Source organism: Entelurus aequoreus, linkage group LG06 (assembly GCF_033978785.1).
Source record: "Entelurus aequoreus isolate RoL-2023_Sb linkage group LG06, RoL_Eaeq_v1.1, whole genome shotgun sequence".
Taxonomy (NCBI): Eukaryota; Metazoa; Chordata; class Actinopteri; order Syngnathiformes; family Syngnathidae; genus Entelurus; species Entelurus aequoreus.
Window position 1 is genome coordinate 73,766,006 of NC_084736.1, and position 13,156 is coordinate 73,779,161.

At 46.0% G+C, this 13,156-nt stretch overlaps 1 protein-coding gene across 3 annotated transcripts in view; it reads left to right on the forward strand.

The window, feature by feature from the left end:
- Window positions 1-13,156, forward strand: part of unc5db (unc-5 netrin receptor Db) — a 165,127-nt gene that overhangs the window by 91,098 nt on the left and 60,873 nt on the right. For all 3 annotated transcript variants that reach the window (XM_062051502.1, XM_062051503.1, XM_062051501.1), the window contains exons 7-9: window positions 4,558-4,725; window positions 6,633-6,797; window positions 10,368-10,553. In XM_062051502.1, the coding sequence (XP_061907486.1) occupies window positions 4,558-4,725; window positions 6,633-6,797; window positions 10,368-10,553 (519 nt within the window). The remainder of the gene's footprint in view (window positions 1-4,557; window positions 4,726-6,632; window positions 6,798-10,367; window positions 10,554-13,156) is intronic.

A 13,156-nucleotide genomic window follows, 5' to 3' on the forward strand; every position in this document is an offset into this window, starting at 1 on the left:
CAGGCTGTTCCACAGGTGGGGGCCACAGTGGCTGAATGTCATGTTCCACAGGTGGGGGCCCACAATGGCTGAATGTCATGTTCCACAGGTGGGGGCCACAGTGGCTGAATGTCATGTTCCACAGGTGGGGGCCATAGTAACTAAATGTCATGTTCCACAGGTGGGGGCTATAGTGGCTAAATTACATGTTCCACAGGTGGGGGCCACAGTGGCTAAATATCATGTTCCACAGGTGGGGGCCCACAATGGCTAAATGTCATGTTCCACAGGTGGGGGCCACAGTGGCTGAATGTCATGTTCCACAGGTGGGGGCCCACAATGGCTGAATGTCATGTTCCACAGGTGGGGGCCACAGTGGCTGAATGTCATGTTCCACAGGTGGGGGCCATAGTAACTAAATGTCATGTTCCACAGGTGGGGGCTATAGTGGCTAAATTACATGTTCCACAGGTGGGGGCCACAGTGGCTAAATATCATGTTCCACAGGTGGGGGCCCACAATGGCTAAATGTCATGTTCCACAGGTGGGGGCCACAGTGGCTGAATATCATGTTCCACAGGTGGGGGCCCACAATGGCTGAATGTCATGTTCCACAGGTGGGGGCCACAGTGGCTGAATATCATGTTCCACAGGTGGGGGCCCACAATGGCTGAATGTCATGTTCCACAGGTGGGGGCCACAGTGGCTGAATGTCATGTTCCACAGGTGGGGGCCATAGTAACTAAATGTCATGTTCCACAGGTGGGGGCTATAGTGGCTAAATTACATGTTCCACAGGTGGGGGCCACAGTGGCTAAATATCATGTTCCACAGGTGGGGGCCCACAATGGCTAAATGTCATGTTCCACAGGTGGGGGCCACAGTGGCTAAATGACATGTTCCACAGGTGGGGGCCATAGTGGCTAAATTACATGTTCCACAGGTGGGGGCCACAGTGGCTAAATATCATGTTCCACAGGTGGGGGCCCACAATGGCTAAATGTCATGTTCCACAGGTGGGAGCCACAGTGGCTAATTGTCATGTTCCACAGGTGGGGGCCACAGTAGCTAAATGACATGTTCCACAGGTGGGGGCCATAGTGGCTAATTGTCATGTTCCACAGGTGGGGGCCACAGTGGCTAAATGACATGTTCTACAGGTGGGGGCCATAGTGGCTAAAGTACATGTTCCACAGGTGGGGGCCACAGTAGCTAAATGACATGTTCCACAGGTGGGGGCCACAGTGGCTGAATATCATGTTCCACAGGTGGGGGCCCACAATGGCTAAATGTCATGTTCCACAGGTGGGGGCCACAGTGGCTGAATGTCATGTTCCACAGGTGGGGGCCATAGTAATACATGTCATGTTCCACAGGTGGGGGCCATAGTGGCTAAATTACATGTTCCACAGGTGGGGGCCACAGTGGCTAAATATCATGTTCCACAGGTGGGGCCCACAATGGCTAAATGTCATGTTCCACAGGTGGGGGCCACAGTGGCTAAATGACATGTTCCACAGGTGGGGGCCACAGTGGCTAAATATCATGTTCCACAGGTGGGGGCCCACAATGGCTAAATGTCATGTTCCACAGGTGGGGGCCACAGTGGCTAATTGTCATGTTCCACAGGTGGGGGCCATAGTGGCTAACTGACATGTTCCACAAGTGGGGGCCACAGTAGCTAAATGACATGTTCCACAGGTGGGGGCCACAGTGGCTAAATGACATGTTCCACAGGTGGGGGCCATAGTAACTAAATGTCATGTTACACAGGTGAGGGCCACAGTGGCTAAATGATATGTTCCACAGGTGGGGGCCATAGTAACTAAATGTCATGTTCCACAGGTGGGGGCCATAGTAACTAAATGACATGTTCCACAGGTGGGGTCCATAGTAACTAAATGACATGTTCCACAGGTGGGGGCCATAGTAACTAAATGTCATGTTCCACAGGTGGGGGCCACAGTGGCTAATTGTCATGTTCCACAGGTGGGGGCCACAATGGCTAAATGACATGTTTCTACAGGTGGGGGCCACAGTGGCTAAATATCATGTTCCACAGGTGGGGGCCATAGTGGCTAATTGTCATGTTCCACAGGTGGGGGCCACAGTGGCTAAATGACATGTTCCACAGGTGGGGGCCATAGCTACTAAATTATATGTTCCACAGGTGGGGGCCATAGTGACAAAAGGACATGTTCCACAGGTGGGGGCCATAGCTACTAAATTACATGTTCCACAGGTGGGGGCCATAGTGACAAAAGGACATGTTCCACAGGTGGGGGCCATAGTGGCTAATTGTCATGTTCCACAGGTGGGGGCCACAGTGGCTAAATGACATGTTCCACAGGTGGGGGCCATAGCGACTAAATTACATGTTCCACAGGTGGGGGCCATAGTGACAAAAGGACATGTTCCACAGGTAGGGCCCACAGTGGCTAAATGTTATGTTGCACAGGTGGGGGCCATAGTGACTAAATGTTGTTCCACAGGTGGGGGCCACAGTGACTAAATGACATGTTCCACAGGTGGGGGCCACAGTGACTAAATGTTCTGTTCCACAGGTGGGGGCCACAGTGGCTAAATGACATGTTCCACAGGTGAGGGCCACAGTGGCTAAATGATATGTTCCACAGGTGGGGGCCATAGTAACTAAATGACATGTTCCACAGGTGGGGGCCACAGTGGCTAAATGACATGTTTCTACAGGTGGGGGCCACAGTGGCTAAATATCATGTTCCACAGGTGGGGGCCATAGTGGCTAATTGTCATGTTCCACAGGTGGGGGCCACAGTGGCTAAATGACATGTTCCACAGGTGGGGGCCATAGCTACTAAATTACATGTTCCACAGGTGGGGGCCATAGTGACAAAAGGACATGTTCCACAGGTGGGGGCCATAGTGGCTAATTGTCATGTTCCACAGGTGGGGGCCATGGTGGGTGGCTAAATGACATGTTTTACAGGTGGGGGCCATAGTGGCTAAATGACATGTTCCACAGGTGGGGGCCACAGTGGCTAAATGTCATGTTCCACAGGTGGGGGCCATAGTGGCTAAATGACATGTTCCACCGGTGGGGGCCACAGTGGCAAAATGTCATGTTCCACAGGAGGGGGCTACAGTGGCTAAATGACATGTTCCACAGGTGGGGGCCATGGTGGGTGGCTAAATGACATGTTTTACAGGTGGGGGCCATAGTGGCTAAATGACATGTTCCACAGGTGGGGGCCACAGTGGCTAAATGTCATGTTCCACAGGTCGGGCCATAGTCACTAAATGACATGTTCCACAGGTGGGGGCCACAGTGGCTAAATGTCATGTTCCACAGGTGGGGGCCATAGTGGCTAAATGACATGTTGCACCGGTGGGGGCCACAGTGGCTAAATGTCATGTTCCACAGGAGGGGGTTACAGTGGCTAAATGACATGTTCCACAGGTGGGGGCCATGGTGGGTGGCTAAATGACATGTTCCACAGGTGGGGGCCATGGTGGGTGGCTAAATGACATGTTTTACAGGTGGGGGCCATAGTGGCTAAATGACATGTTCCACAGGTGGGGGCCACAGTGGCTAAATGTCATGTTCCACAGGTCGGGGCCATAGTCACTAAATGACATGTTCCACAGGTGGGGGCCATAGTGACTAAATGACATGTTCCACAGGTGGGGGCCATAGTGACAAAAGGACATGTTCCACAGGTGGGGCCCACAGTGGCTAAATGTTATGTTGCACAGGTGGGGGCCACAGTGGCTAAATGTTATGTTGCACAGGTGGGGGCCATAGTGACAAAAGGACATGTTCCACAGGTGGGGCCCACAGTGGCTAAATGTTATGTTGCACAGGTGGGGGCCATAGTGACAAAAGGACATGTTCCACAGGTGGGGCCCACAGTGGCTAAATGTTATGTTGCACAGGTGGGGGCCATAGTGACAAAAGGACATGTTCCACAGGTGGGGGCCCACAGTGGCTAAATGACATGTTCCACAGGTGGGGCCCACAGTGGCTAAATGTTATGTTGCACAGGTGGGGGCCATAGTGACTAAATTACATGTTCCACAGGTGGGGGCCACGGTTGCTAAATAACATGTTCCACAGGTGGGGGCCATAGTGACAAAATGGTATGTTCCACAGGTGGGGGCCACAGTGACTAAATGACATGTTCTAATGGTCTAATCTTGATGCCGGACAGTCTGGTCCGTCTATCTTTCCTTGCCATTATTCCTGTGATTAGTTTAAGTCGGGTGAGCTATCCGACCTCTATCCTCTGTCCCTATCTGTGGACCTTCTACCTGGTGTTGCTAATGTCTTTAATCTTCCTCCCAAACCTGACACCTGACATCCTCTGTGGACACTCTCTACAGTGCTGGTGATGGACCTTTGCACTTTGACCTTAGTAGAAGAATACTTTTAAAAAGATGATGTGGCCAAATACAAACATGCTACTTCCAAGCCTTTAAGATAATTATACATGATGTAATTAACCACAGTTGCCTTCCGGGGGCAGAGTTTATTTTGCAGCATGATGGTGTACTGGAAGTGTGGTGTGTTGCTGTCCTCTAACATTCTTCAACTTTGTGCAGTGGCGGGCGGCTGGTCCCTGTGGACAGACTGGTCCTCCTGTGATGTGCCGTGTGGACGTGGTGTGCAGAGGAGGTCACGGAGCTGTACTAACCCGGCACCGCTGAACGGTGGCGCTTTCTGCCAAGGCATGTCTGTACAGAAGATATCCTGCAACCCCCCCTGTCCAAGTCAGTCACACTTACACACATGCATCTAATTGATTCATCTAATCAGTTAATTGCCTAATTGAAATTGTTATATTCAAAAATGTAAGCTCAATGCTTGAATCAAATGTACTAAATGCTAAATCCTGATTAAAAAAAATGTTTTAAAATTGGTTGCACAGCAATTTTTTGGTTTTGTTTTGGTAATTAAAATTTGGGGTGGGCTGTTGTTTGAGGGGTTGATGGGTTCTTCGGTGAGAGCCCCACAATGTTTGACTTTGAAAACTGCATGAGGAACTAATAATATTGACAGCCCCGTATTGAGTTGTGTTTGTGCTTCCTGTTGTACAAGTCACGGATGACTTATATTATGACTGTTTATTTGTATTTTTTTTTTAACAAAATGCATGTTTACTGCTGTTGATACCAATTGTTAACATACATTGCACGCTGTGTATTGTACCAGCATGCCTTGTATTTAGCAGTGTATTATAGCTTTCAGTGTACTGTATTTAGGTAAGATGATGTTATTGTTTGCCATCTGCTTCAGGCTATAATATGTATAGCACTATTATGTTAGATCCACTATGGACTGGACTCTCACACTATTAAGTTAGATCCACTATGGACTGGACTTTCACACTATTATGTTAGATCCACTATGGACTGGACTCTCACACTATTATGTTAGATCCACTATGCACTGTACTCTCACACTATTATGTTAGATCCACTATGGACTGGACTCTCACACTATTAAGCTAGATCCACTATGGACTGATTCAGCTGTAATAGCCACACTATTATGTTAGATCCACTATGGACTGGACTCTCACACTATTATGTTAGATCCACTATGGACTGGACTCTCACACTATTATGTTAGATCCACTATGGACTGGACTCTCACACTATTATGTTAGATCCACTATGGACTGGACTCTCACACTATTAAGTTAGATCCACTATGGGCTGGACTTTCACACTATTATGTTAGATCCACTATGGACTGGACTGTCACACTATTATGTTAGATCCACTATGGACTGGACTCTCACACTATTATGCTAGATCCACTATGGACTGGACTCTCACACTATTATGTTAGATCCACTATGGACTGGACTCTCACACTATTAAGCTAGATCCACTATGGACTGATTCAGCTGTAATAGCCACACTATTATGTTAGATCCACTATGGACTGGACACTCACACTATTATGTTAGATCCACTATGGACTGGACTCTCACACTATTAAGCTAGATCCACTATGGACTGATTCAGCTGTAATAGCCACACTATTATGTTAGATCCACTATGGACTGGACTCTCACACTATTATGTTAGATCCACTATGGACTGGACTCTCACACTATTAAGCTAGATCCACTATGGACTGATTCAGCTGTAATAGCCACACTATTATGTTAGATCCACTATGGACTGGACTCTCACACTATTATGTTAGATCCACTATGGACTGGACTCTCACACTATTATGTTAGATCCACTATGGACTGGACTCTCACACTATTATGTTAGATCCACTATGGACTGCACTCTCACACTATTATGTTAGATCCACTATGGACTGGACTCTCACACTATTATGTTAGATCCACTGTGGACTGGACTCTCACACTATTATGTTAGATCCACTATGGACTGGACTCTCACACTATTATGTTAGATCCACTATGGACTGCACTCTCACACTATTATGTTAGATCCACTATGGACTGGACTCTCACACTATTATGTTAGATCCACTATGGACTGGACTCTCACACTATTATGCTAGATCCACTGGACGTCCATTGCACCGGTCGCCCAGGGGCTGGGGTCCCCACATCTGCAGTCCCCTCCGAGGTTTCTCATTGTCATCCCATTGGGTTGAGTTTTTTTCTTACCTTGGCCTTGTGTTGCAGTTGACGGAGGCTGGGATGAGTGGAGCCAATGGACGCTGTGCGGCAGACAGTGTGAGAGACAACGTAGTCGCGGGTGCAATTCCCCATCACCCAAACACAGAGGCAAGATGTGCCAAGGGAGCTCCCAGTCCACTGGCAATTGCACAGATGGACAGTGTACACAAGGTAAATCCATTCTGATCTTATCATTCATCCATCCATCAATTTTCTACCGCTTATCCTTCTCGGGGTCGCGAGGGTGGCCGGAGCCTATTCCAGCTGCATTCGGGCAGAAGGTGGGGTACACCCTGGACAAGTCATGTCTTATCCAGTAATGACCATTATCATGACCAATCTTCACAGATGTGTTGGGGACCAGTGTTCATTTCAAAAAAAAATTTTGACTGAGTGTATTTTAGTTTTTGTCATTGAAACTGTTTAGTATTAGTTGACTACATTTCACATTTTAGTTAGAAGATTAAGAAGATTAAAAATAAGTAATAGGAAAATTAGGCATCTGTGGAGGTCTTGCACTTCCGGGTTCTTTGGACCACCAAGGACGGACATGACAGGCTTGACTGTTTTGTGATTTGGTTTATTTTGCAATAAACGTATCGCTCTGCTTTTCAGCAATCGCCTCTCGTGACGGTCTCGCTCTTCGGGTTGCTTTTCAGCCATCGTCTCCGTTTCCGTTTCCGTCTCGCTCTCGCTCATGCTCGGGTTTTCTCTTCACCATCAACCCCTCCAACTTCTCCAACCTCTCCAACCTCTTCCTTCCCGGCTGCTGCCCTTTTATAGAGTGACAGGTGATCAGATAAATGCGCCTAGGTGGGCCATCTACGCACCTGTCGCCGATCTCGGAGCCGGCCCCAGCCCACCCCGCCTCGATGCAGGTCCGCAGGCCACGCCCCCTCACAACATCTTTAAAGTTTCTTTAAACCGACTTTTTTTAAGCCACCTGCAAAGTATCTCAATAATAAAATCTACAGTGTAACAAAAGGTTCAACTGCTCTCAATGAATATATTAATAAATTAACTAACCGTTGTGTAGTGCTTATCAATTATGTTCCGTTACCCCCCTCAGGAAGTAGAACACATTCTCCACCACAACTATAAATGTTATCATTTTATTATAAGTACACCTCTGCATAACATTGTATCATTTTTAACATTAAAGAAAAAATCAATATGCATGTATGGACTTACAACAAAAAGTAACTATTAACATTGTTTTAGTCTACAACAGAAACAATTTAAAATGCATCAATTTGCCGGAAATAACATTTGTTTTATCATTATTTAAACTAATAATTTTTTGACCGACTTGAACCATGTGACACAGAAAAATAAAATAAAATGAACTCAATAAATAGTACATTCAAATGATCAGCAACATTAACTTAGGAGCTCAATATTTAACCTACGTCCATCCATCCATTTTCTACCCCTTGTCCCACAAAACAAAAATGAACAAAACAAATTGTGCTGATTCTTTTTTTTTATCAATATGAGGAAGTCATGATTAATGACTGTAATTACAACGTTTTGTAGTGCACAGCTTTTTGAAGCAGGGTTTGTTGCCCGGGGTCACATGTGCACTCCTTAACAATGCAAGTAAAGACAACTCTCTATTTCACCTATAAAGCTCTCTAAAAACAACCTCACAAAAACGCCAAAAAATGCTTTAACTATAAGTTGTAAGTGTTTATGTAATGTTGTAACATCTTTGAACGCAGATTTCTTGCCGGGACATATGGTACAATACAATCAGCAAGATAGGATGGAGCTAGACCGTGTAGTATTTTATATGTAAGTAGTAAAACCTTAAAGTCACATCTTAAGTGCACAGGAAGCCAGTGTAGGTGAGCCAGTATAGGTATGTATATAAGTATATAAAGGTATATACAGTATAGGTGTAATATGATCAAAGTTTCTTGTTCTTGTCAAAAGTCTAGCAGCCGCATTTTGTACCAACTGTAATCTTTTAATGCTAGACATAAGGAGACCCGAAAATAATATGTTACAGTAATCGAGACGAGACGTAACGAACGCATGAATAATGATCTCAGCGTCGCTAGTGGACAAAATGGAACGGATTTTAGCGATATTACGGAGATGAAAGAAGGCCGTTTTAGTAACACTCTTAATACAACAAGCTCAGAAGAAACAAATACTGCAGAGAGGAAGTTTAAAGTCACTTTTATCGGAGATTTTCGTCAAAACAAGTCTTTTCTCATACCAATCACATATGTCCTGTTAGCGGCGTCACAATAATAGTTAATAGTATCGGGTCTAACCAACAAAACAACGAAAAATCATCTTACAATACCATCATACTGAAAACCAGTAACTAGTTACAGTTACTAGTTACTTTATTTCAAAAGTAACTCCGTTACTAACTCAGTTACTTACACCAAAAAGTAATGCGTTACTGTGAAAAGTAACTCTTTAGTTACTTCTTTTTCCCCCCCTTTTTTTAAGGCTCCCATTAATGCCCTTTTAGCCTTCATTTCAGTGCTGTTATTGCACTGGAGAATAATACAATGTGTTGATCAACTTGACATGCATTTGCATCACTGAACTCTGCTAAGCAATGTGGTCTACATACAACACACAAAGACAAAGATATGTTTCAAAGGGCCAATTTGTTTCAGGCCAGAACAAATTGACAAAACTATTTTAAATAGCTGCAACATAATGGCACTTTAACGTTAACTTTAAGTAGATAGGATCTTTGATCCAAGACACAACTTACATTTAACTAAAATGTTATTTTCTTTGTGCTCGACAAAAGAAAAGTATTGAGAATGTCTCCATGTTAAAAAACTCGACTTCTGGTTTCGCCATGATGTCTTGTTAGTTGTTATGATAGTAGCGTGTGTGTGTGTGTGTGTGTGTGTGTGTGTGTGTGTGTGTGTGTGTGTGTGTGTGTGTGTGTGTGTGTGTGTGTGTGTGGCCCTTTAAGATATGACAACATGTGAGGTGAGTGACGTCAGTGAGTGAGTGAGTGGGCAAGAGAGGTGAGCGAGCGGCGACAGTGAGTGCGTGCAGGTGCTCTAGCTTGGTGGATGGCTGCGTCCAATAAAGTCACAAAGTTGCAACAAACCGCCGACCTCGTCATTCACCCTCAGCTGTAAAGACCACTTCCGGGTAAAGTGAAGGTTGTTAGCCCCGAAGGAACGTCTCCCCTGCGCTCCTCAACTACGGTATGGGAGCCCCCTCCGACCCCACCCACAGAAAGCACGCCTTTTCTTTTCCACCGCAGCGCACCAATAAAACACACTCAGATCTTCTGTTTCTAGCCGATACTACACAAAAAATAACGTAAAATAACGCAGTAACGCATCATGTAGTAACGGTAACTGAGTTACTGAATATAAAAAATAACGCATTAGATTACTAGTTACCGCCGAAACTAACGGCGTTACAGTAACGCGTTACAGTAACGCGTTACAAAGTAACGCGTTACTGTAACGCCGTTAGTCCCAACACTGGTTGTCACTGTGTATCGACTATTGCGTCAATGTTTTAAGCTTATCATTGTTCATTCTAGAAGTTTGATTGTGACAAACGGAATAACTGCATGTGCAAAATCCAATTAGACTGCTCCCTCTTACCAAAGTACACACACATTTAATGCAAACATCCTGCAGCTGTCTTGCCAGTGTTTGCCCTTGAATGTCCACATTCAATTATTGTTGTCTCAACTGCAATTGGTTCTGTACTGTAGTGTTTTATTCCCGTTGTGTATTTTAGGTATGGACAGTTCCAATGACGTGGCTCTATACTCAGGCCTGGGAGCTGGCATTATTGCCGTGGGCATCTTGGCAGTGGTTATCATGCTGTACAGGAAACATCCCAGTGGATATGGTGAGGATGTCATTGATTCCTCGGCACTCGCTGGGGGATTCCAGTCTTTCAACTTCAAGACTGCCGGACAAGGTGAGAAAACATTTGTGTAGCCGACAGTACAATCACACACAAACATATTTCTCACTTCAAAGCCGCCTATCTACTCCAGGCGCCTACTTTGTCAACTTACTATTGGTGTTGGCACTCCGTGTTTTCAAGCCAGCCACAGTGAGGTGCTATTTGTCATAGCTGAGGCCTCATTGATAAAGGTTGCTGCTCACAAAAAAGTTGGTATGTATAGAAAATTCTATGCGGAAGAAGGTTGCCTAATTTTGACCATTGCGTCACCATCAAATCAAATCAAATCTAATCAACTTTATTTATAAAGCACATTTAAAATTTACCACAGGGGTAGCCAAAGTGCTGTACAATGGGCAGGTTAAAAATAATACGAGAACCGAGCAAACACAACACAACACAAACAGAACACGATAAAAAAATAAAAAAATAAAATATAAAATATAAAAACATAAAAACAGGTTCACAGCAGGTGTATTATGGGGCGCCATTGCAGGATGGATATCATTTAGTGTTAAAAGCCATGGAATAAAAGTATGTTTTTAAGAGAGATTTAAAAACAGGAAGAGAGGAGGCTTGTCTAACACTAAGAGGTAGGTCGTTCCAGAGCTTGGGAGCAGCAGCGGCGAAAGCTCTGTCACCTCTAAGCTTCAGCCTTGTGTCCGGGACCGTCAGTAGCAGCTGATCGACTGATCTTAGGGATCGGGTGGGGCAGTAAGGCTGAAGGAGGTCGGAGAGATATGTTGGCGCGAGGTTGTTTAGACATTTAAAAACAAATAAAAGGAGTTTAAAATTGATTCTGTAACGCACAGGGAGCCAGTGAAGGGACGCTAATATAGGGGTGATGTGCTCACGTCTGCGGGTCTGTGTTAGCAGACGAGCAGCAGAGTTCTGCACGAGCTGCAGGCGGGCGAGGGAGGCCTGGCTAATGCCTACATACAGGGCATTGCAGTAGTCTAAACGAGTCGAGATAAAGGCGTGGATTAATTCCTCAAGATCATGTCCTGATAGAAGCGGTTTCACTTTCGCTATTTGGCGTAATTGATAAAAGCTTTTTTGTACGACGCTGCTGATTTGTTTTTCGAATTTAAAATCTGAGTCGAACTTTACCCCCAGGTTTGTGACACAGTCGCTGAGATACGGGGTCAGAGTGCCGAGGTCAACGTTGAGGGAGGGGGAGCGACTTGGACCGAACAACATAACTTCTGTTTTGTCTTCATTTAGGCTCAGGAAGTTAGCTGAAAGCCAGGCTTTGATGTCGTGCAGGCAGTCAATAAGACGTTGAACCGTGTTATTTTGTGCCATGGGAAAATAAATCGGGCAATCATCGGCATAAAAATGAAATGCAATATCGTACTTCCTAAAAATAGAACCAAGGGGGAGAAGGTAAAGCGCAAATAAGATTGGGGCAAGGATTGAGCCCTGGGGAACCCCATGTAGTAAAGGAGCTGTGGAAGACATAAAACTGTCTATTTTTACACAAAAACTCCTGTCAGTTAGGTACGACCGGAACCAGTTGAGGGCGGTGCCCTTAATGCCCACACAGTTCTCAAGACGAGTGATTAAGGTGGCGTGGTCGACGGTGTCGAAAGCAGCAGACAGAAATAAAGCTCAGCACCTCCAAGTCCGAGTCCATGGTTCTCGCCCGGAAAAGGGTGGAGTGCCATCTCCGGGTTGGGGAAGAGACCCTGCCCCAAGTGGAGAAGTTCAAGTACCTTGGAGTCTTGTTCACGAGTGGATCTTGAGATCGACAGGCGGATCGGTGCGGCGTCTTCAGTAATGCGGACGCTGTATCGATCCGTTGTGGTGAAGAAGGAGCTGAGCCGGAAGGCAAAGCTCTCAATTTACCGGTCGATCTATGTTCCCATCGTCACCTATGGTCATGAGCTTTGGGTTATGACCGAAAGGACAAGATCACGGGTACAAGCGGCCGAAATGAGTTCCCTCTCCCTTAGAGATAGGGTGAGAAGATCTGCCATCCGGGAGGAGCTCAAAGTAAAGCTGCTGCTCCTCCACATCGAGAGGATCCAGATGAGGTGGTTCGGGCATCTGGTCAGGATGCTACCCAAACGCCTCCCTTGTCAATTTGATTAGCACGTTCAAAAGATCTTCAGCTCTCACTGGATCGGTTCACAGCCGAGTGTGAAGCGACTGGGATGAGAATCCGCACCTCCAAGTCCGAGTCCATGGTTCTTGCCCGGAAAAGGGTGGAGTGCCAGACCCTGCCCCAAGTGGAGGAGTTCAAGTACCTCGGAGTCTTGTTCACGAGTGAGGGAAGAGTGGATCGTGAGATCGACAGGCGGATCGGTGCGGCGTCTTCAGTAATGCAGACGCTGTATCGATCCGTTGTGGTGAAGAAGGAGCTGAGCCGGAAGGCAAAGCTCTCAATTTACCGGTCAATCTACGTTCCCATCCTCACCTATGGTCATGAGCCAATTATCAAAGCAATTTATCAACAACACCCAGAAACGCTTCGCTGGGCCCGAGCTCATCTAAGATGGACTGATGCAAAGTGGAAAAGGGTTCTGTGGTCTGACGAGTCCACATTTCAATTTTTTTTTGGAAACTGTGGATGTCGTCAAAGAGGAAAAGAACCCTTCGGATTGTTCTAGGCG